We start from the raw sequence: 24,609 nt of genomic DNA on the forward strand, positions 1-24,609 counted from the left end.
TCACGTGTAAATCAGTCATAAATCCGTGCGTGCTGTCGAGTCGCGCCGGGAGTGACGTCATGCAGCCAACAAATTCTGCCTTTGGAGGACCCAGCCTTGTGAATTTGGACACAGGCAATGTCTAATCTCACAACTGTGACTTTTAGACACATGGGTCATTTTCAGTGAAATGACAACGATCATGCAAAATGACCCAGTTTAATTCCATCTCAAGGGGCAGCCAACAACCAACCAATCACAGCTCAGCTACAAAAACAGAGAGGCAACCAATCACGGCCCAGCTTCGGAAAACAGGTGAGACGTGATTGGTCACTACCTGAGCAACTGTGATGTCATTTTCAGTCGACAGCAAGTGGCAAAATGGCCACCCTCTGAGTTGGGTGGAATTTTCTGCTTGCCAGTAAATCATATTCCACAAACACAACATATTAATTTGAATAACATGTTTAGATAAGTGGCTCGGCATGGAACATATTGTTGTAAATAAAAATATTGGGTTGACTTCCTCAAAGGTTTTAATTAGCCAAAGGTCACTAAAATAGCTAGCACTACTCTTTGCTAGCACATTTTTAACCAAAGGAAGCTTTTTTTTCCCTTTGGATGGTGTCTAATGTTTTATTTGCTCCATAATACCCAAGTCAGTGTACAACACACTGAAGGACAAACTGGTCCTCAGGAACCATCCATCATTTCCTTTTGATGACTACGTGGGAAGCATCCAGCTGGCACTGCAAAGAAGCAGCTTTTGACTCCGATTTTGGGTCGCACACGGTGATGATTCAGCTGCTGGGGTGAGCCAAGTATACAGGGATATGCACCTCTTTTTTTTGGGTGGGGGGGTCACATTTAGGAAATTTGATCTATATTTGATTGGCTGACAACCAGTTCAGGGTGTGCCCCACCTGCTGCCCGAAGGCAGCTGGGATAGGCTCCAGCACCCGTGCGACCCTTGTGAGGAATAAGCGGTTAAAGAAAATGATGGGATGGGTGGATCTATATTTGCTTTAATTCCACAGAGCAAATGTTCACAAAGATCTTTAAAAATAGAATGAAGCTTCTGAAACAAGAACGTGTTCATTTTGAAGTTTGAGGAAGAACTGATCATGCAAAAGGTAATGCTTTTCATTTCAAAAGTATTGTCAAAACTTTTTTTTCCTCCCCCTTTCAGACTGGCTTTAACTTTCAAAAGAGATGTATCAGATGAAATAAATGGCAGCGTTCCATGTGTTCAGTCTTATATTTAGCTATTGTGCCGTCTCATCCAGCAGACTGTACTTAGCTTACATAAAATGTTTTTCTCCTTCACTTTGGGAACAACAGAGTGCTGAGAAGACAAAAAGTGAATGTGCAAGAGTTAGAATGAGCAATGTGGTATATAGAAGAAGTGTGTTACCGGTATTCTTTACTTTTCATAAACAAACACCACCCCAGACTCAAATAACTCAATAGTTCACATTTCATGAAATAAACACAGGTCATGATTTTGTTTTTTTATTATTCCCTTCAATTCATTTGTCCTCAGTTCATAATATAATCAAGTTGCAGAAAACGTTCACCTCAAATGACTCCCAAGCAGTCAATGGGAGGTTCCTCGTACAAGAAATTATGTACATGACATGACTACCATTGCACCCTCATTTAAAACTAAAAATAAGCTAAATAGCATTTAAACCACATGGCACACAAGCCTAGAGAAAAATATAGTACAGTATTTACATTACTGGACAATGGCAGCCATACAAATTTAATGAAGACTATTTGTATGCACACAAGAAATCTGACATCTTGAAAAGTAATACATTTACTACAATTTACCTTTTAAAAACAATTTCAAAATGTAATCATTTATTTTAAAATGGCCTGGTAATAGAGAATTACAAAGTTATGTCTCTGTGTGCATTATCTAAATTGCAAGTGCAGAAAAACTTGAGAAGAGAGACACATGGTTGCTTATAGTTTTCAGTGAATTAATGAGTTTTCAAAAAACCCAAAGAGTTGAGTGGAGGCGAATGTTGAGGTAAGGTAACCTCAGGGGAGTATCCACCCCTGTAAAATAAAAACAAAACATGATGAGTCTACAAACTTGAGTGACGTAACACTGCACACTTGGATGATGGTGGGACTTGGTGTCTCCAGGCGTGGCCTGAAAGGAGCCAAGCGAATCAAAGCGGAGAAGTTTTCGCTCCAATCACTTTCCCTCCCAAGCATCTTCCCTCTGTTTGGCTGCCAGACGCTTTTGTTCTGGAGGAGAAATCACAGACGCAATAAGACATTCGAGCAAGTGCGTAAATACTGTATGAGTGTGGACACAATGACACGTGGCAGCAAGGCTGGGGACAAAATGTTCAGGACTTGATGCACTTCTGCACTGGCTCCTAAAGAGCACAGTAGGACATCCATACTAAGGACAAAGGGAGCTTTTTTTTGCCTTCCTGGACGGCAGTTCAGTGGACAGCCACTTGTGGTTTATTGTCCCTATATACTTATGTTCCTTCTGTGAAGGGAAAGGCTGCTGCGCTGATTATAGACTTGCTTTGAGCCACACAGCAGTGGACAGAGAGCAACTTCATTTTGTCCAACGCAACTTTGCACTTGATTTGCTAAGTGGGAGAAGAGCTCCCACTTGTGGTAAAAGTGTGCTGGTGCAGCAAGGATTTTTTGGGGGGGTTTTGACGGAAGTTGGGAAATTTGTCACCCTGTGGTGGGCAGTCTCCCTGATAAATCATGGATTTCTTTCTTTTACAAACAAAAAACTGAAAAGTAGGGGGGGGGGGGGGTGAAATTATTCACCCCCTTTTCTCTCAGTGCGGCCAAGTGACTCCAGAAGTTCCCTGATGACTTCTCAGCCAATAGGTAATGCCAAACTGCAAATATGCGTGGGTCTATTGTAGAGCTGTTATAATTAATCGATTATCAAATTAATCAACAACTATTTTAATAATCGAGTGATCATTTAGAACAACTGTTTAACATAAATTTGCAAATTTCAGCATCTCAACAGCATTTATTCTGATTTCTATAGTCCTTGATCATTTTTCATGTTTAATAAAAATAAGACATTTGTTAATAAATACTTTTACTTTGGAAAACGATGACCAAACTAGTGACTGAATCAGTTTCATAAAGATTGGTTAGTATAACATCAATCCATCTCATGTGATATTGCTTAATTATTGGTAAGTTGTTTTTGGCCACTAAACAATACTCAATAACCAACAATAAATAACTGGGGGGAAAAGTAATTGAGGGGAAAAAATTGTAATACACTTTAATGCCCACTTGCTGTCGACTGAAGATGACATCACCTGTGCTCAGGAAACTGGTGACGACCAATCGTGGCTAAGTTTGCTGACCAAACCCATAAAACAGGTGAGCCGTGATTGGTCTTGACTTATTTCCTCAGCACAGGTGATGTCATCTTCGATCAACAGCAAGTTTGTTTTTAAAAGTATTAATTTTACATGAAAAATAATGACATTATCACATGAATTCTGGACAAAATATTAACTCTACTGCTGAAAATGGCTCAGTGAGTCAATTATCTTGATAATCCATTGAATAATCGATTCTAAACATTTTAGATGGTGACAACCGCAGTCCACTGCACTCTGTTTTTAATCTACCTCTGGCCTCTTGGAGCTTCCTCTTCTCTGCCTCCCGCTGCTCCTTCGTTACAGTGTTTTTCACGCCGAGGGCGCCGATCACAAGCCTGCGAGCCAGGGCTGCGCTGGTCTGTGGTCTCTCCTGAGCAGGCGAGGGGGACTCTGACGATGGGAGGAATAAATGTGACTTGCGCGACATTAGAAAATTGACACAAATCATTCATCGAGTAGTGTGAATCAGTGGTCCCCAAACCCAGGGCCGCGGACCGGCCCGCACAGTTGAAAGAATTAAAAAAAAACTTACTATACTTCCAGTTAATTGATTAGCCGAGGCTTAAAAATATTTTATTTTGAAAAGTGAGCGGATTCTTTGTGTTTAAGACGGAATCTTGACGCATGTCAAGATGCTAATTATCTCAGTCGCGTAGCGCTGATGCTAATCGACAAGTTTGCAAAATGAGTAAAAAAAAAACAGACATATTTGGAAAGTTTCTTTGCAACGGAGAAAAGGCTCAGTGATGAGACAACACAAGAGTAACCAAGAAGAAAAAGAAAGGTGCACGGACTTATAGCTACAGGTGATTCCCACGCATGATGGCCCGCTCTGCAGCTCTTAATTTAGCGTTATGGTGAGTGGGTTACTCATGGACTTTAGATTTGTTCTGGCGGCGCCAACATATCATGCCCTCTTTAAATCTATCAATCTCTTAATTGCGCCAACTTGGTGCATTTAAGGAGGGCACTGCTAATATAGTTACATAAAAATTTGGCTTCACACTACAAAAACTAAAATCTTAAGTAAGATATAATTTCTTAAATTTTACCTAAATTTGCTTGTTTTGATTTGACAAGTTATTTTTACTTAAAATGAAATTGTCAGACAAAATCATTGTGCTTATTTTAAGATACTTATTACTTCATTATCTTATTTGATCAAACAGTCTTGGCATTGAGTGTTAACAGACAGTTTTAAGTACAGTGAGGATTAAATTTCCCACATTTTAAGATGACAACAAAACAACATCAAAGGCCCTGAACTGGGGTTTTATAAGTTTTCTTATTTTAAGATTTTGCATAATCTAGTAATGAGATAAATGGGAAAAAAATACAAGTATGAAAACAAACGAGTGCAATATGGTTCATTTCGTTATATTTACTAAGCTCATTTTTCCTTCTTTCAGTACCAGCTAGGTCATGATAAAGAAAATGGGACCTGTTACCTCCCTGCTTGACACTCAGGCTAAGTTATCCACGCGTAAAAATAAATAAATAAAATACTCATGTATTTTAAGAAAATAGTTATATTTGTTGCAGCTTGAAAAAAATCGACATTACTTGTTTTTAGTCTGAAAATACTATTTTCAAGACCGCAGTGGTTGATATGGGCCTAGTATTATTTTCTTATTTTTCAAAATCTTACAAAAAAATCTTACAAAATTTTCTTGTTCTGTTGACAAATAATTTTGCTTATTTAAACTAATGATTTTCTTATTTTACTACATTTTTTTCTTAAAATTTCTACAGTCCTTTTTGCAGTGCATTTATTGTTATAGCTAGAAAATACCCCAATTTTTGTGTTGCTCGTATCATTCATAACAAACATTACCATAGTGACCTCACCATATTAAAGCATTGTTGTTACCCTTGTTATGGAGTTTGTGCTGCTAGTACAGGTACATAACAATACATAGTGGATAAGCGTTTGTTACTGTAGCCTTTTATTAATCAGCCACCGAACCGCCTAGCACCCCCCCCAACTGGGTTGCCGGTCCGCGGACGTTGAGGACTTGTAGGAACCACTGTTGTAAATCTTACCAGAGAAGCTACGAGCTGCGGCCTTCGTCTGAGAAGTGGATTTGGAGAGTGGCCGCACCTTCATCAGTGGATGTTTGGATCTTAATGCCTCGCGGGCTAAAAATAAATAGGTTAACACGATATGCTGTTTATCTTCAGCTGGAACTGGGGACTTAATTAAAGTCGAAGTTAGCGTTAAAAGTTTCAAATACCAGTCAGCGTTAACATAAAACCGGCAAAGGTTCTCATAGTAAGGTACAAAAAAAATAGTAAAAGTTGTGAAAAGCCTACTGGAACATCTGAAGATTGAGGTTAGTCAGAGGCACTTTAAATGGAAGAAGGTGTGTGCTGATTACTATTTAACATGAGTTTGGATATGGTTGTTCAATTCAGAATACAGCCACATCCTCACTTATAAGAGGGTGTGCACACTTGTGCAACCACATGATCTAAGCTATTTTTACTTACAATGTCAAAAAAATAAACTGTTTTACTTTTCAATTGAGTTGTCCAGGTCATAGGTCACATTAATGGTGGAAAAAAAAATGAAATTATTTATCGAGGTCTTATTTTTAATCACAAGAACCTGACATTTTTAAAAGAGTGTGTAGAATTTTTAGATCCTCTATTTGCCATGAACCACACTAGCGCTTTACTTACCTGCATTTGGGCTTGAAAAGAGACCAAGCGCGGATGTGTCATCAATCCACTTGATATCGAAACCTCTCTGTCTGGAAAGGCATTGAAGAAAAGTGGGTGAAGGAAAAAAAAAGTCTATGTTCTATTAACTTGAAGTTGAGCTTAACTGGACACTGATGACGAAAATAATGCTCCGAGTTAATGTTGCAGCAGTGAGAAGTGTTTCAATTAAATTATTTTTTGTCTGACTTTAAAAAAACAAACAAAAAAAAAAGGAAGAATTTTTGTTCCAAGACTTGTACTGGATTACATCATGCGAGTGTACCTAACATTGTGAGGACAGAGAGTAGAAATGATGTGAAATTGACATACTGATATCCTTGAAATAACTTGAAAAGATCTTCTGTTTTAAAGTCAGGGGGAATGTCGTAGATCTCAATGACGTGAGAAAGGTCTTCCTCACTCTGGTCCGTGGCGTCGTCATCAAACCGGTGCATGTTGTAATAATCAAATCTGGCCTCCTGGATTGACTTCGTCTCTCGACCTTCACTCAAAGAGAGCTGGAGTAAAGAGGAAAAGGAAATGACAACAGTTGGAGAGAGGAATCAAAAGTTGATCACGCGAAGAAGGGAACAATTTTGAAAAATAACCTAATTGTTTTTTATCCTCTCAATATTGCAATTTAACTCATTCACTGCCATTGACGGTTATAAACGTAAAAAAAACTTTTTTTATTTATTATTATTTTTTTTTTTTTATAATAAAATAAAAAAGGAGAGCAATGATGATGTCAAATCGAATGAACAATACTGAGCTTTCCTGGAAGAAAAAAAAAAAAAAAACAAGAGTATGAAAACCTAGAATATTTTTTTTATTGCACATTTAGAACAGATATGAAAAATTTTGGTTAATCGTGAGTTAACTATTGAAGTCATGTGATTAATTACGATAAAAATACTAGTACTGCTATCGGTCTGGAAAAAAAAAAGTGGCATCAACCATCCCTAATAATAATACTAACTGCTGGTGATTAAAATAAATAAATAATTAAATGAATAAATACAAGTAACGGAAGCATAAATAATAATAATGAAGTGTATTTCCTATACTGTCAGTTTGAAAAAAAGCCCTGTTTTTAAATAAAGGGATGGAAATTAAAATGTTTCATATTCCACATATTAACTCATTCACTGCCATAAATTCATTAAAAAAAAAAAAAGATTAGTAAAAAATTAGGGGCGACAGGCGATTAACATTTTTAATTGTAATTAATCTCATGACTTCACTGGTTAACTCACAATTAATCACACATTTTATATCCGTTTTAAATGTACAATTATAGGTTTTCATATTCTTGTTAACAAAAGTCGAAAAAAAATGTTAAACTAATAGAAATAGTTTAAATGAATTTTTGACGTTTATAGCCATCAATGGCAGTGAATGATTATTGTATTTAAAAATAAAAATAAATGGTATCTGTTCTAAATGTACAATAAAAATATATAGGTTTTCATACTCTTGTTAACAAAAGTGGAAAAAAAAGTTAAACTAATAGTAATAGTTAAAATGAATTTTTGACGTATATAGCCGTCAATGGCAGTGAATGAGTTAATATGCATTTTTTTTCAAGGTCTTCTTTCCATGTATTTTTTTGTTTACCGTAAGCCCTCACTTTAATTAGTAACCATGAAGTACTCTTTGTTTTCAAAAGGTTGGTGAAAAGTGTCAAATAATATTTTTTTTTCTTAACCTTGTTGGAGGTACTGAACCCTACCAGTTTCCTATGCGCATTGACCAATTTTTTATGTTCATTGTAAAATAATTCAACGGCACCACCAAAGCCACATTTTATAAGAATTTGACCCCAATTTGTTTTGATTTCCTTCATTTTAGTTAAAGGCTTACCAACCTCTTCAAGCAGCCGCTGATTGAGACAATCTCCATCATCGTTAAATAAGGTGTCCCAACTGTCCTCTTGTGCTTTTTCCTCAAGACAGGATGCATCGGTAACATCAGCTGAGTCGAGCTGTCCATTGGTCTTCACCTCTGGTCCTTGTAGCCACTCACCCTCGAAAGCAGAATTTGTGTGACCATCAGCTCCATCCATCCCTACAGCTGCGTGCTCATCTTCTCCTGCTGCTACTGCCTTGTCTTTCTTGTTCTTGGCGTTCTTTCGAGCTTTGTCCGTGTAGCGTGGCCTGGGTTTTGGTTTGACCTCTCCCTCAACGTGAGTTTTGTCTTTCGATGCGTTGAGTCGTTTCTTTGGTACGTAAAGACCCTGGCTTGGTTTCTTGGGCTGAGATGTAGTAGGTGTGTTTGAAGCACTGTCGTTCTTTGGTTGTTCCGTTTCCATTGTAGTTTTGTATCTAGAACGAAACAACACGGGTTGGAGGGGCTAGCAGTACCATAATTAATATACAATACTGATTAATTTGTCTAGTAAAAAAGCTGACCATGGCTACCATAAGCACTGTGTGCTAAGGTACAACTAGCTAAAGCTAGCAAGCTATTCTTTAATTCATCGAGGTTGCAATCAAAAGGAAACGAGTGAGATTTCACCACGTGAATATTCTTCACATTTCATTCAAAGATAAAAGGTATCACTTTCAACCTACCCGTGTTTTGATCAGCGTTGAATTTTGTCGCAAGACTGACGCAGGTAGTTTTCCGAGCGCAAAGAATTGTGGGAAGTCGAGCTTCCGCAACCCGTTGTTCGGGAGACGATGTTGTTTCAAATCTATGTTTGCTTGTAAATTTTTTTATTTATTTTTTACTTGTTTTTTACTGTAATTCTTTGACGTGATATTTCATAATAAGCCATTCTTTCATGAGAATTGTTTATTATGTGTCTGACTTACACTCGTCAGCCATTGGACAATATACCCTAAAATTTGATTGGCTAACGCGTTCCAAACGTTATGCTGTTTCGTAAAGCTTGTGCAACATAGCCGTGTGCAGCTCCAAGCATAGTCGCTGCTGCAAAATCTCACCATTCTCTGTTTCATTTCCACTCACGGATAGAACTGTGAGGTAAGACAGTATAACTATATGTGTTTTTTGTTTTTATTTTATTAAATGCATGAGGCTCCCTTTGCCAAAGGGTACGCGCATCTTGATTTCACTACAGCAGCGATGGATAGAGTAGCCCAGAAATGTCCCTAAGTAAGAGTACTGCTGCTTTAGAAATGTATGACTCGAGTAAAAGTAAAAAATAAAATTAAAAAAATCTAATAAAAATGTAGTAGTAATTATTATTTTTGTTGTTGTTGTTATAAAATAAAGTCATAAAAATTAACATGAGTAACAGTAAATAATTTCTTCGTGGGAGGGAAAAAAACTCAAGGAATAACAGGTGTCATATATATATATATATATATATATATATATATATATATATGTATATATATATATATATATGTATATATATATAAATGCGCAATTTAAGAAATGTGCACCAAAACATTTAATAATGTCCTCTTAAAATCACTTTAAATGACAGATGGATGCTTGGTGGGCTGTGCAAAACAATAAAGCAGTAGTGTATGTGGAAAGTGGGCCTAATCCACTACTATGGCCTAAGTGACCATGCAGTGCAGTTTTAATTCTCTTCCCCCATATGTAATCTGATCAAGTACAATATATCTTGTATAAAAATGAATAATCCACATTTTCTCCTTGTGTCAACAGAATTCAGAAATGCGAGCTATAGGGTGGTTGGTCCTGCTGTTCGGCTTCTGGGAGCAATCCCACTCTCAGAATAGTGACCCAATGTTCCAGGACGTTACACAGACCATCCTTCCTCCTGACAGGCTGCACAATCCAACACAGCTCAATTATGGAATGGCAGTAACAGACGTGGATGGTGACGGCGATCTCGAAGTAGTGGTGGCCGGGTGAGTGAAAGGGCCTTGAGGCTGAAAGGCTGATGTGTCTGTGTCTGGATTGTTCACTTTTCCCATTCTACCTTCAGATACAACGGGCCTAACCTGGTGTTGAAATATGACCGTGCTCAGAATAAGATGGTAAACATTGCAGTGGATGACACTACTTCGCCTTACTACGCTCTGAGGGATGTAGCTGGGAACGCCATTGGGGTCACAGCCTGCGATGTGGATGGAGATGGACGGGAGGAAATCTACTTCCTCAACACAAATAATGCCTACTCTGGTAATTAACTCATTCACTGCCATTGACGGCCATAGACGTCAAAAATTCATTTGAACTATTTCTATTAGTTTAACATTTTTTTTCTACTTTTGTTAACAAGAGTATTTTTTTATTGTACAATTAGAACATATATAAAATTTGTGCTTAATTGTGAGTTTACTAGTGAAGTCATACAATTAATTACGATGAAAAATTTGAATCGTCTGACGCCCCGAATTTTAAATGATCTTTAAGTCGCGTCAGGCGATTCAAATTTTTTATTGTAATTAATCGCATGACTTCAATAGTTAACTCACGATTAATTACACATTTCTTTATACACATTATACACATATTCTTTACACATTTTCTAAATGTACAATAAAAAAAAAAAGGTTTTCATACTCTTGTTAACAAAAGTGGAAAAAAATGTTCAACTAATAGCAATAGTTCAAATGAATTTTTGACATCTAAAGCCGTCAATGGCAGTGAATAAGTTAATAATCACGCATCCATCCATTTTCTATAGTGCTTATCCTCATTAAGATCCACCCACGATTTCACTACTTCCCCAAAATTATTAACCATTTTTATTTATTAGAAGAATATAAATATTATGTATTTATATTAAATGACCATTGACTATTATTCCAGGACGAGCCACTTACTTTGACAAGCTTTTCAAGTTTCGTAATGGTCGCTTTGAGGATCTCCTCAGCGATGAGCTCAATGTGCGCCGTGGTGTTGCTAACCGCATGGCAGGACGTTCTGTGGCATGCATTGACAGAAAGGTTAGTGACCCTCCGCATTACACCTTTCCTCCTGATCTTCTTTTAAAATCCCTGAAGGCTCCCACATGTGTTCCTTTAGGGAACAGGCCGTTACTCAGTCTACGTGGCAAACTACGCCAGCGGCAACGTTGGACCGCACGCTCTCTTAGAGATGGACGCGGCTGCCAGTGATGTGGCGAATGGCGTTGTCGCCTTGTCTGATGTCGCTGCCACAGCCGGAGTCAACAAGCTCACAGGTCTGAAAATGAATTTGTGATGTTTGGAACTTGGCAGATGTGAGGGAATTTTTACTCACAGTTGCATTTTGATACAGGTGGACGCGGTGTTGTAGTTGGACCCATCCTCAGTGATACAAAGTCTGATGTTTTCTGTGACAATGAAGGAGGAGCCAACTTCCTGTTCAAGAACAACGGAGATGGGACTTTTGTTGATGTCGCCAGGCAAGCAGGTGATAAGGACAAGGTTGCCTTTGAGTGCAACTTAATTTCATTTTCTTTAGTACGGTTAACATGAGGTGAGTTAGCATGTTCTCCTATGCTTGCTTGGCTTTTCTCCAGATAGTCCATCATCCTTCCATATTCCAAAAACATGCATGTTAGTTAAATTGGATGGATGGATGACAACCCCTCCAAGGTTTAAGCCCAATGTTCCCTTTGCAAATAATTTGATGAATAAATTATATCTTAACCATGTTTACCCAAAAAGGTGTGGAGGACCGAAACCAACATGGTAGAGGAGTAGCACTGGCTGATTTCAATGGCGATGGAAAGACAGACATTGTCTACGGCAACTGGAATGGCCCCCACAGGCTGTACCTGCAGGGCAGCAACTCTAATTTTAGGGTATGCAAGGAGCGTAGCACATTTTGGTGAATGAAGTCTAAAAAGTGCTGAGCCTGGCAAATATCCTCCTTGCAGAATATCGCGACTGCAGGATTTGCATCCCCCTCTCCGATTCGCACGGTTATAGCAGCTGACTTTGACAATGACAGGAAGCTTGAAGTGTTTTTCAACAATATTGCCTACAGAGGAAATGCCCCCAACAGGCTCTTCAGGTGAGTCTGCATATTCAGTTTTAAAAAAAGGGTAACAATTTCATACATGCAGTAAGTAGATATTTGAAGATGGCACTGCTGTGCTGGCCTAATTGGCCAAATTTGACCCCGTGGGTTCTCACGGGGTCAAATTTGGCCCCTATAAATTCTGCTACTCAAATAACAAAGACCTTTTTCTTTTTCTTTTTCTTTTTTTACAAATTTAACTTCAAAAGTCCAGAGTGCCTCTTCTGACCCCTGCATGGGGCCATCTAGTGGATGAATATTGCACTTACATGAGCCAGAGTGGTGGTGACAAGATGGCTAAAATGCAACAAATAAAACAAAAAAAATACATTGTTCAATGTAGCTGTGTATTTGATTGATTATTTTCTTAAATTCTAAATAGTTTACTGACAGTTTTTGTTATTCTGATTTTTCGAAATGATACCCCTAAATCCCAAAGGGTCAAATTTCGCCCTAATCCTAAATTAGGGAATAAATTGAAAAAAACATTGAAAAAACATATTTTGGTGTTCAGTGAATTTATAGCAGTCATTTAATGTATAATTCATAATTTTCCAAAGAAGAAAAGGGTTCTTGGGTTCTCCAGGGTTAAAATGTAATTTACTATATACAGTAGTAGACTGTGTGTGTGTTTGCAGGGTATCCAGAAGAGCTAATGCTGACCCTTTAATCCAAGAGCTTCATGTGGGAGATGCTGCAGAGCCTCAAGGCAGAGGAACAGGTCAGAACAAGACATTACAAGGCCACAAATTTTCCCCTTGTTGCTAATAGCTTCCTGTCTAATGAGATGAGTTTCCCACAAACACAGTGAGTTTTTTTTTCTAGATCAGCACTGCAGTGAAATAAATCTCTTCCCCTTTTTTCAACAGGCGGCACTGTGACTGATGTGGATGGAGACGGGCAGTTGGATCTTCTGCTGGCGCACGGAGAGAGTGCAGCGCAACCAATCTCTGTCTTCAAAGTCACGCAGGTCTGCAAGTTTTTTTGCTGATGACCAAATTATTCGGTGTGTTATTATGCTAACCTGTCCACGGTTGTCAGGGCTCAACAAATAAATGGCTTCGAGTCATCCCTCGCACCCAGTTCGGCTCGTATGCGCGAGGTGCTAAGGTGACGGTATTCACCAAGAAGAGTGGAGCTCACATGCACATCATTGATGGAGGATCCGGGTACCTGTGTGAGATGGAACCCGTTGCTCATTTTGGTTTAGGTAACTATACTGTAACATTTACCTTCAACATGGGCCATTTTAATTTGTTTTTTTTACTGTATGATCAGACCTTTATTTAAATGTGATTTATTTATTTATTTACAATTATACTGTATGTTCTATCACAAGCCTGGCCCTTCAAAAGAGTACTATGGTGGGGGATAGAGTGTTGCAGTTCCGCACTTTGGCACAGGGGGGGCAGTGTCGGTCCAGGGAGTGAGTGGGAGCAATAGAGCTTGCTCTCAGCGCACTGTAAATTGGTGGGAAAGCTAAAATGAAGTTAGTGCGAAAGCAACGAAAAGAGAGCATGTCTGTTCAGTCTCTGTACCACAGTTAAGAGGTCACTGGACAGGAGAAGAAGATTTAACAACCTCCACTAGACTAAACAATTAATATTACTGTGTAGAATATGAATTATGCAGTAAAATCCAGCCGTTTATTTTTTTTATCCATCTCATGGGGCGGCCATTTTGCCCCTTGCTGTTGAATGAAAATGACATCACAGACATCCCAGAAAGGTTCAGGTAACGACCGGGGTCACCTGTTTTCTGAAGCTGAGCTGTGATTGGTTGTCGGAGCAACTGTGATGTCGACAGCAAGTGGCAAAATGGCCGACTTCTGAGCAGGTTAAAAACGGGTGGACTCTGCTGCATAACTCATATTCCACAAACGCAGTATTAATCAGAATGCCGTGTTTAGACTTGTGGGAGCACACACAACATATTGTGAAGACATTTTTTAGGTTGGCCAAAGCTGAAACATTTTTAAGGTCACTTCAAGTTTGTGTGCTCATACTTAACTGTGTAAAAATACACCCAAATGTCTCTTATTATTTACCAAACAAAAGCTAAACACGCTGTAGAATTATAAATAAATAAATAAAAATAGGTCTTGATGCTTGTGTTATCAGCCCCTTTACAATAGTGCACACAAACGAACAAGTTACCATTGAGTGCTAAATTATGACATGGATTCTTCAGTGATTGGTTAATATTGTGGTGATGTTTTTTAGGAAACGATGATGCGTCTGTGCTGGAGGTCTCTTGGCCTGATGGTAGCTTCATCACGCGCGTCCTTCAGCCTGGCGAAATGAAATCAGTGGTGCAAGTAGCGTACCCTAGGGACAGAGAAATGTTCACACTTGACAGTGACACGGAGGTATGGATTATATTTTTCCATTCATTGTGTCTTTCTTTAAAATGTTAATTGATTTGTTTTGTTTTTCAGTGTGGTGAAGGCTTTATTGTGAAGAGCGGCCGCTGTAAAGGTAAGCCTTCGTTTCAAAGTTAAATGAAGTTTTAAACTAAGTTTTTGTTTAAGTCATTCACTGCCAATGACGGTTATAGACGTCAAAAAATAATTTTACTATTTCTATTAGTTTAAAAAAAATCTACTTTTGTTAACAAGAGTATTTTTTTATTGTACATTTAGAACAGATATACATTTTTTGATTAATTGTGAGTTAACTAGTGAAGTCATGCGATTAATTACGATGACAATTTTTAATCGCCTGACGCCCTGAATTTTTAGTTATCTTTAAGTCGTGTCAAGCGATTCAAATTTTTAATTGTAATTAATCGCATGACTTCAATAGTTAACTCACGATGAATCACACATTTTATTTCTGTTGTAAATGTACAATAATTTTTTTCTAGGTTTTCATACTCTTGTTAACAAAAGTGGAAAACATTTTAAACTAATATCAATAGTTCAAATGAATTTTTGACGTCTATAGCCGTCAATGGCAGTGAATGAGTACATTTTCATGTTTCTACAGGTATCTGAGGATATTTTCATCTAACCCCAACATTGAAAAAAAAGCAAACATTCTTCAAACTTTGCGTTGCCAAGCCATGCTTTTTTCTTCTTCTTTTTTTACTCTGATTATGACGAGCAATCGTTTGTTTTTGTTTTTTTAATACTATTGTACTAAAAACTTTCATAGTTCAATAAACATGATTATTAATATCTTACTTCCTTTGTGCATTACAAACCCCTAAAATAAAAATGTTGGGTGATTGTCATTTCATGATTGAACGCTCATTATAATTAGGCAACTTGTGTCAGCCTTACCTGATATTTTTCCTCCTCCATCTTAGTTGTTTCTACCATCATGAACAAGTTACATGAAGGGAACGCTCATGTTCCGCAAAGGTCATGTACAGTTTGTTCCATGTTTACTCACCTGTTAGTTATATGCTTCATGTCACGTCAGGTGACATGCTTAATTATATATGACAGAATAAAGGCCTATATGACAAAATAAGAGTGACAACTCAAAAACCTAAATACAGGATATTAGCACCTGCATAGCAACTGACAACATAATCACCACAAGAAACAAATACAGGACCATAACAACACCATGACCCACCCCAAAAAATAGTCACAACAGTCCATCTCCTATCACCACTGTGATAGCTTATCATATGATAAATGACGATAGAACAAATATTTATGTTCATTTTTCCTTGCTATTAATAAAAATAAAAATAAAATTGTGTGGGACAGAATAACAATAAAAACAGTTAAATGCATTTGCAATTAAATTGTATTTATTTGACAACAGTAATAACATTTCATTGCCATGTGTATCAAACAATTAAGCTGCACCAAAGTTTGAGTCCGCACAAAATGTCACCGACATCATTGAGACATTCACATGAATGAGCCTCTTTTTGGCAAATGTTTCTCTTTGGAGGTTTGGTCAGATAACTATTCTGCATACTGTATGTGTAATTCAACACATGACAGAGAAGATTCAGGAAGACTATTTGACTAGTACGTTGCTCATCTTTGCTACGTCCTTGCATAAATACAATTTTGGAAGAGTTGATCTAAATCAGAAACGGAGGTTTTACTTTAAACATCTGTGGATTTAGTAAAATATAGGCTTTGTGTGTGGAAAATGGAAGACTTGCTACATGACATACATGATGATGATGTTCATCTGCTACGAGACAACGTGATAGTGTCTTGATCTGGTTTTGATCTATAGTGCCGAGATCTGGGCAAGATTAGGTGACTCACGCCCTTCTGTGATATGTTCACACTTACATTATTTGACAATGTCAAAGCTACAGGTAAAATAATTAAAAGCAAGTGTTAGTGTGCCTGGTTACAATGAGTGTTGGTCTACTTTACTTCCTGGTTGGTTCAATTTTGTACTAGGATTGGACATCACTTACAGGAAGGAAACAAATAGTCCAATCACACCAAAAATAACCAGCAACATGTTTTTGTTCGTCAGGTACATTGCAACAAATTAATAAAGTGCGTATTTAGCATGTTTGCAATGCCTTATAAGCTAAAGTAATGCTGTTGAGGAGAAGCCTGTATTTCTTAGGTAACATCATGTGGATCCTTTATGTGACCAAGTGAAGCGATGGAGACAGGGTAGTAAAGGTTCAAATGTCCAAATTTGTTCTCTAGAGTGATGAGTGATCAGCCGGGCGTTGTTATGCCAGAAGTACCCGGTCATCGAGCTGTGCTGCTGGACACAGAGCTGCTCCCAGAGCTGCAGCCGCTGGAGCCCCTGTCTTCATAGATGGAAATCTCGATCTGGGAAAAGCTATTAAGGACTGAGAGGGTGTCACGAGGGTACGCTTAAATTAACTAGCAATCGTTTCCGTTTTTGTATTCATGGACATTGGAATTGAGTGAGGATACAACTCGCATTCCTCTCTCTAGGGGGTCAGTAATGAGCAACCCCCTGGGAGCATAGATCTTTTCATTCTGCTCCTGGATGTACTTGGCAATCTTCTTCAACACCTGACACACAAGCAGAACATGAATTAATACACTAAAATGACGATCAAAATGTTGTTAGAGGTGTCATGTTTCGGTTCTGTGGGGTTGGGTTTTTGTTTAGTTTTGGGTGTTTGTGTGCTTTGTCTGTGTCATCTGCCCTCAGCCACTTGTGTCTCGTCGTGTCAGTTAGTGTTGGTGTATTAATGCTGCATTCAAGGATGGTCGGAATTATCAGAGTTGTTTTTTCCCAGTTCCGACCTGAAAGTGTTCGAGGCGTAAGTAAGCAACCAAAATGATGGATAGTGATAAATTGTTTTTATTTGGTCCTGAAACTGATTTTGGCCCCCAGCAAACTTGCCTTCTCGCAATTTTGCTTCATTTATTGTTTTTATCTTATTTCATAGGCATTACATACAGTTCAGTAGTTCGCCGTATAATTTCATCCAGGGAGATAGCGGCATGCTGTCATGTACAGTACGTTGTCTTACGAGGAGTTATGTCGAATATTTATGAACACGGGTAAATTGTGTTTCACCATTCACGGTCTGTGTTTCCAAAGGGGTCGCCATTTAAGAGTGATGTCACATTGAAGTCGGTCTGTGAAGTTGGGGTACTTTTTCCCCCCGACTTTGCAAGTGGGATTTCCGAGTTCAAGAGGGCGTTCCCGTAGACACTTCCTGGTTTGAAGTTGGAAAAGTCAGACTTCCGACCATCCTCGAATGCAGCATCACCCTGCCTTCACGTGCTATGGAAAAGATGGACCTTACCACTTGGGAACTCCTAATTATGACTGAGTTCTGCTCGTGTGCTTTTGTAGCACAAAAAAAAATACACATAGGACATTGAATTGTACGTTACGCTACGTAATTGTGTAGATTCTAAAACAACCTGCTGGCAGACGATAACGCCCTTTATAAGTGTTCATATTTCCTTCTGCGCTCTCTGCCATTTTGAAACTTATAAAATATTACATTTGTGGAATATGAGTTATGAAGCAAAATACATCTGTTTTTATCCATTTCAGTGGGCGGCCATTTTGCCACTTGCTGTCGACTGAAGAGGACATCACAGTTGCTCAGGGCTCAGGCAACAACCAATGAGAGCTCACCTCTGCGCTGTGATTGGTTGTTACCTGAGGCCTGATCAACATTGATGTCATCTTCACTCGACAGCAACAGGCAAAATGGCCGCCCCCTGAGATGGATAAAAAACGGCTGGATTTTGCTGCTTAACTCATATTACACTATCACAATAATAACCAGAATACCATATTTAGACTGCATAGAACATATTATTGACAAAAAAAATGGGGGGGGGGGGGGGTTGACTTGCTGCTTAAAAAAAAGAAGCTCTTTTTTAGCCTACAAGTACATTTGAACATATGTGCGAGTATGTTTGATAGTACTTGCGACTACTTTCAAATCTACGCGCCGGTCAAAGAATGTTTACTCCATAGGAAGTTCCACGCTTTCGTACTGTACATAGATTTTCGTTGACAAACTACAAAAAGATGAGCAATCTGCAAGTAAAGACCTCTGCCAAGGAAATATTCAATCAAATGATGATGACACTACTTAAATTACTGCCGGAATTAATTTGCTTTAATATTAAAGGGACGGTGTGTAGAAATTATTGAACGTAGCTTCATTTAAAAAAAAAAAAAAAACACTAGTAATTTCAAAAATATGCAAAAATGTATTCTATCACATAAACCAATTTTTTTTTATGGAATCGTTGCTAAAGGCTTGCAAAGTGTGTTCTCTGAGGCACCGTAGTGCGCATGCTTTAAAATGCATTAAAGGGGAACTCTACCAACAACAACAACAACAAAATTATATGCAGCCCCACTAGTTTAAATATGGTATCTGGTTAATATTGCGTTACTGGAATATGAGTTAAGCAGCAAAATTCAGCCATTTTTCAGCTTCAGTAAACAGGTGATTGGCCGTTGCCTGAGCAACATTGATGTCATCTTCAGTCGACAGCAAGTGGCAAAATGGCCGCCCCCTGAGATTGATAAAAACGGCAGAAATTTTGCTTCATAACTCATATTCCACAAGCTGAGTGAGCTACATTTCCAACCTTCACCTTCTCATAGCGTGTCTCCATGCAGAGGAAGATAAGATATGCTGTGGCACAAGCCAGACATCCTTCCAGGTAAGACTGGCCTCCGATCTTTTCTGCTTCTGCGTAGTAGTTATTGAGGGTCTTCACAGTGTCCTCAAATAGAGTCCGCTCAATCTGTACGCACGAATGGATCGATAAACTGCAGGGCTGGCTAAACACAAAATATCGTCCAACGCAAAAGCAAATGGACGACATAACATCTAATGTGCGCACAAAGACATCGCACGCTCTCACCCGGCTCTCCAGCTCAGAGGGGAATTTTGTCTGGAACTTGCAGGTGGTTCCCTCACTGTAGTCTCTCTGGATGAAGACTTTGTTGGCCAGGGATGCACTGTGCCTCAACTCCTGTAGGTTGTGGAACTGAGGAAAAAGATCCATGTGTGCCCATAACAAGGGTTAATGTTGTTTTATGGGGAATCAACAACTCAACTCAGAGGATGCAAAACTTTCAGAACTGGGCAAGTGCATTACAATCTAATTTACTTATTAACTACTGTATTAATAAACTGCTAGTACTATGACCATTTATGTCAGGCAAAGTAATTGTGAATGCATGTACCAAATGATACGTCCCCTTGAGAGACAATTAAGGAGTGTTGTTGATCTTTTAAACAGGTCCCTGGGGAAAGATGCCGCCACTTCTCTCTCATTTCACCAGTTCAGTAGTACTGTGTGCAAATAGTAGCTGTTGTTTTGGTCTTCTAATGTGTAGGATGTTATAGGAGAGGCAGGCAGAGCTCCATTATCCATTTGTGCTCTGAAAGCTGCTGGAGAGAAGCCCAGCGTTCGATACACTATCCTTACCAGTCACTTCTCTCTCTCTCTCTCTCTCTCTCTCTCTCCCTATTTCTCTCTCTCTGTTTGTGCACTAATGCTCTATATCGGCAATGCTAAAAAAAATAAAAAAATAAAAATAAATTCTTTGCTAAGCAGTTTTGTTAATCAATTACTTAATTTGTGAAGCAACTTTCTAATTTTGTGGAGGATTTTTCTTGTGTTTTTGGCGGGTTTTTTAATTTATTTTTTTATTTTTTTGCATTAATCCCAGGGACCTGAAACAAGACTTTTAAACAATAAAAAATATGACAATGTAGCTAATTAACTTTTTTTTTTTTTACATAATCAACCGTTTTTATTTCTCATACTCACATGGTGTAGCTAGCAACTAACAGTATTTTATTTTCTAGAAGTAAAGCTAAATTGATTTGGAAAAAAGAAGATATTGTACACTGTAATGTAATTTTGAGAACATTAATTGTGCAGACCTCAAAAGTTAAAATCTAAACTCAGTACTCAATTGTGAAAAGCATCAAATAACCTTGCTGATATTTTAATTATTTTGAAAAATATCAATATATTTGTAATTTTACAGGCCACTCCCCCCTAGCGGACGTAGGCCGGTTTCCAGTTCAGTCTGGCGAGTAGATTTTCTCTCCAGAGTACGGACATTTATTTATTTAATTTGCCTGCTATTTTGCAAAGTTGGATATATTTTCCGATTTAATGTGGTTCCAGTCAGAAATCTAAGAAAATTGTACTCGATCACCCAAGCACTTACCGTAATTCCGGTGTGTTAAATGCGCTAGATGAATCAATCTTAGGTTAGCTTAGCAATTAGCATGGCTTACACACAGTACATTTTGTAGAGTACATTTTACTCAAAAGAGTCTAATTGGTCCCACTCAAAACAGAGTCAAATTTACACTTGGAGTGAGTAAAATATTCAGAGTAATTTTGAGTATTTGTAGTTTTTGCCTAGCCCATGAAAAAAAATAGTAAAGATTATTCACTCAGAAATTCTAAGTACATTTTTCAAGGAGAGATTCTGACTAAATTTTTTACTAGATTTAAAAAAAAAAATGTTTTAAGTAAAGTGACTCAAGGGTTGAGGAACAAGCCCACAACTTCAGGTTGGGAGACAGACAATCTACTCCCTGAGCCATGCCGCTCCTATTGTTTCTTAGTAAGTCGCTCGTGTCAGCTGGAATCTTCGTACCTCCAAGAGACCCGAAACATGACCATGTTACTGCAGAACACATCCTGCGGTCACCACTTGACCCTGCTACAGTCATCACCGTAAAGCCCAGCATCTCGGCCGTTCACTTGTGCTTTAAAGAACTGGCTGCCCTCCTAACCAGTCAGCAAAAGCACCCCGTGTCTGGTGTCCCCACGCCCACCATGGCCTCGATGGGCTAGACTCACACGTCTTTTGTGTCCTTGCCTAATTAGAGTACAGTAACTGCATTTTAAATGGTATGATATAATTTGATGTCATGTTTGTAAATGTTACTGTATAATGAATATTGCACTGAAGCTTGATTTGAATAAAAATAATGAATTGAATCGAACTCATCTGCCAGAAAAAAAAACGTGATTAGATTTCTTATTAAAATCATTCAGCCCAAGCGGAAGGTACACAATTAACCTGTGTATCCACTTTTTGTGACATCAGTTAGGTGTGTGCATGATTTTTTTTTTCTTGTGTAAAAAATGTGCCTTGCCTCGATAAATTGTTGGTAAACACTGTTCTAGTCATCTACTAATCACCTCATAAAAAAAAGAAGTGGCGGACTGGCAGTGTCGTGCCCTCTCCTCTGTCCGTGGTGCTGAACGCGTTATGCGCGTGCATCCACTCTTGGGACGCTGTCATTGGATTATTAGGACGTTCAAACCCATAAAAGCACAAACGCATAACATTCAGGCGAGGGCTGCATGTTTATTAATACAACGTGCCATGTACATGTCCATTCAGCACATTTGAGTTCGCGTACCTGTTTTATTGGTAAGAGTAGAAAACATCGACATTTGGGCGAAACTAGCTATGAGGATGAAGCGCCTCGCGTGTTCTGATTCCACTGATACAGTTTAGCCCTTGTTGGTTTCAACCGTGTTCATTCTAAGAGATCACATCAGCTATTTTGTACACAAATGCTGCTGACAGTGGCTACGCCGATCATTAAAAAGGAGGACAAAGAGCACATTGTGGCAGTCTTACCTCAGTCGCCATGTTGCTGTTCGAGTGCCCGCGTGCGCTGATGACTGACACCGGACAGATTAAATGATGGGGGAGGGGCTAGTCAGCAGGAGGACAGGATTTAGCTCCATTATGCTTTTATTTATCTAGACATTAACTAAATCCCACTGACGTCAGGCAACTGTAGCCTTTCTTATTTTGAACAGCTCAGTTGACTATATTGTTATTTATTTATTTATTTATTTTTAGGGGGGGTTCAAGACCTTAATAATAATAATAATAATAATAATAATAATAATAATAATAATAATAATAATAATAATATTAATATTAATAATAATAATAATACACAACTAAGCTGATGCAGAAAATGGAGATACATATAATAATAAATACTCATCCAAGCTGCAAGGTGAAAGTTTGCATGCATGTTCTCCCCATACTTGGGTTTTCATCGAGCACTCTGGCTTCTTCCCGCATTCCAAAAGCATGCATGTTTTCATTGGTTCATTCATTGAAGGCTCGAAATTGTCCACACTCTTTGGGTGAATGTGAGAATGCTTTCCTGGTCTGCGTACCTTGTGATTGGCTGGCAATTAGTCCAGGGTGTACCGTGTTTCTTGCCCAAGGTCAACTTGGGTAGGTTCCAAATCACCGGCGGTGATCCAGGACAAGACTGTCCATCTGCCATTCAGGGCAGATGCCCGTCTTCTGGGGGCCAATGCATTACTATTCAATTACTGTATTATTTTCCTCCATTTTACTCGCGAGACCAGCCCACCATTAAGAGCGCATCAATTCATTTACAAAATAGGCAGCAAACTGGTGGTCAGGAGTCAAAATGCCAGCAGCTATTTGTTTGTGCCATTCCAGCCCTGCTGTGACCTGGAGGGAGAATACTATATGGAGAATGGTTGGATAAGTGTAAATAGCCCATCACAGAGTTGGAAATGAACAGGTTTGTGTATCACTCAGTGGTGAACAGTCAGGACCAGCAAAGTCTTCCCTGCTGGCCTAAATAATATCAGAAGCCCACTGACCTACATTTACAACAAACATTCTAATATCTGTTCCATAAAATTGTCCCCAGCAGTTTAGTCTCTTCATTTTAGTGTTTCTCTTAGCCGCACTACTTTCAGTACATACGATCCAAATCCTATTCGTCGACGGGGGCAACAGACATTCAGCAATTGCTATTCGGTGTTCGTCGCATGGCGCTTATTGGTTTCGTCTGGCCTAAACAACGCCTGATTGGTCCGATCGAAAAAAGATCGGTATCAGTGGGAGCGGTATAAGATGTATTCTCCGGAGTTTGTGAACTCACAAATACCACGAGAATTCATCTTGCTGGCAAGGTTACTTGTGATGATGTCATCTACAATCAGTGAGGCAAAGCTTCTTTTGTTTGAATGTTTTTTGTTTTGGTCCAAAAAGAATATCCATCCATCCATTACACAAATCCTCCTGTTTATGGTCACAGGGTGCTGGAGCCTATCTCAGCTGATTTGGAGCTGATTGCAGACTATTGACCATTTGCACCGACATCAGGCGATCACGTGAATGCCCTATGAAGGACGGCGGAAGGAAATGACCCAGAGCTGTTTTACAAATTAAAAGTTATTATTGCCCATAGAGCCATAGAATCTACTACTTCAACCGAAAGTCGCCTGTCAGTCGAAGTTGCACATTTAGTCGGGACTCATAGAACGCAATATTTACTTAAGTTGGACATCGCTAGTTTGAAAACAGCCCCTTACCTTCTGTTGCCTGCTGTTTTTACCAAGTTAATCAAATCGCCGACTTTTCCGGAATTCACAGCGCACGACTTATATCATGTTATGTAGTCAATGCCGTCTCTTCTCCTTACGCCGGGGCTGATTCAAAAGCTTGTCGCTGGGACGAGATGCTACGCTCACACCGGGGGACAATATACATCGTAATGCAAAGGTAAAACTTGTTTATCATGCTAACTGACTTATTTTTAAATAGTCCATTCTATATTGAAACGCTGTGATGATGTTCTGTTACTATGTTTACTAGCATGGAACAAATGACTATCGTAGTGGCAAGCTCAGTATGCAGTAATTTCAGGAATATGACTCCGGCTCCAGAGTGAAAAACTCAAAGCACAAAGACGAAATCCCCCATTATGCACTTAATAGTTTTAAAGAAGGTACATTAAAAAAAAAAAAAAAACTAAGCTGTGTGTTCGTGCAGTTGGAGTGGACGCTAACTATCTTGCTCTTAATGTGATTTGAAACACGCAATTCGACACCTCTGTTGCAATCTTTGTTAGAGTGTACGATTAGTAGTAAAATGTATGAACATTTATCTACTAATTACAACATTTATCTACGAACCTCGCAAAAAATGAATGCTGCAAATCCATGAATACTTTGTGGGCTGCCAGTCCTTTGTGTTGATTGCTGCTATCAATTGACGTCATTCATCTTCATTAGTAGGTATGTGATAAAAAAAGCAACATTTGGTTTACGCCTTTGTCTGTCTGTACAACA

General features: G+C 38.7%; 3 protein-coding genes across 4 annotated transcripts; 1 reads left to right on the top strand and 2 right to left on the bottom strand.

The window, feature by feature from the left end:
• Positions 1–1,475: 1,475 nt before the first annotated feature.
• Positions 1,476–8,760, bottom strand: r3hcc1l (R3H domain and coiled-coil containing 1-like). Its single transcript, XM_077571335.1, has 7 exons — positions 8,651–8,760; positions 7,945–8,401; positions 6,408–6,595; positions 6,057–6,127; positions 5,418–5,513; positions 3,624–3,764; positions 1,476–2,241 (listed from the first exon to the last, which is right to left on the bottom strand). The coding sequence occupies exons 2-7, from the start codon at positions 8,386–8,388 to the stop codon at positions 2,189–2,191; spliced, it is 993 nt and encodes a 330-aa protein (XP_077427461.1). The 5' UTR covers positions 8,389–8,401; positions 8,651–8,760; the 3' UTR covers positions 1,476–2,188.
• On the top strand, positions 8,051–15,266 carry crtac1a (cartilage acidic protein 1a). Of its 2 annotated transcripts, none has more exons than XM_077571334.1 (14): positions 8,051–8,262; positions 9,723–9,928; positions 10,006–10,202; positions 10,836–10,972; positions 11,052–11,208; positions 11,286–11,420; positions 11,678–11,814; positions 11,890–12,026; positions 12,671–12,753; positions 12,902–13,002; positions 13,074–13,242; positions 14,255–14,400; positions 14,470–14,509; positions 15,020–15,266. In XM_077571334.1, exons 2-14 carry the CDS (start codon positions 9,732–9,734, stop codon positions 15,025–15,027), a joined length of 1,644 nt encoding a protein of 547 aa, XP_077427460.1. In that variant the 5' UTR covers positions 8,051–8,262; positions 9,723–9,731; the 3' UTR covers positions 15,028–15,266. The 2 variants fall into 2 exon arrangements, with proteins under 2 accessions (XP_077427460.1, XP_077427459.1); XM_077571333.1 differs by lacking the exon at positions 8,051–8,262 and adding an exon at positions 8,735–9,065.
• A 509-nt stretch (positions 15,267–15,775) lies between these two features.
• golga7ba (golgin A7 family, member Ba) lies at positions 15,776–22,163 on the bottom strand. Its single transcript, XM_077572106.1, has 5 exons — positions 22,115–22,163; positions 19,354–19,479; positions 19,081–19,233; positions 16,912–17,013; positions 15,776–16,803 (listed from the first exon to the last, which is right to left on the bottom strand). The coding sequence occupies exons 1-5, from the start codon at positions 22,124–22,126 to the stop codon at positions 16,720–16,722; spliced, it is 477 nt and encodes a 158-aa protein (XP_077428232.1). The 5' UTR covers positions 22,127–22,163; the 3' UTR covers positions 15,776–16,719.
• Between the last annotated feature and the right edge of the window lie 2,446 nt (positions 22,164–24,609).

This window comes from Vanacampus margaritifer, chromosome 7 (assembly GCF_051991255.1).
Source record: "Vanacampus margaritifer isolate UIUO_Vmar chromosome 7, RoL_Vmar_1.0, whole genome shotgun sequence".
In the NCBI taxonomy this organism is placed as follows: domain Eukaryota; kingdom Metazoa; phylum Chordata; class Actinopteri; order Syngnathiformes; family Syngnathidae; genus Vanacampus; species Vanacampus margaritifer.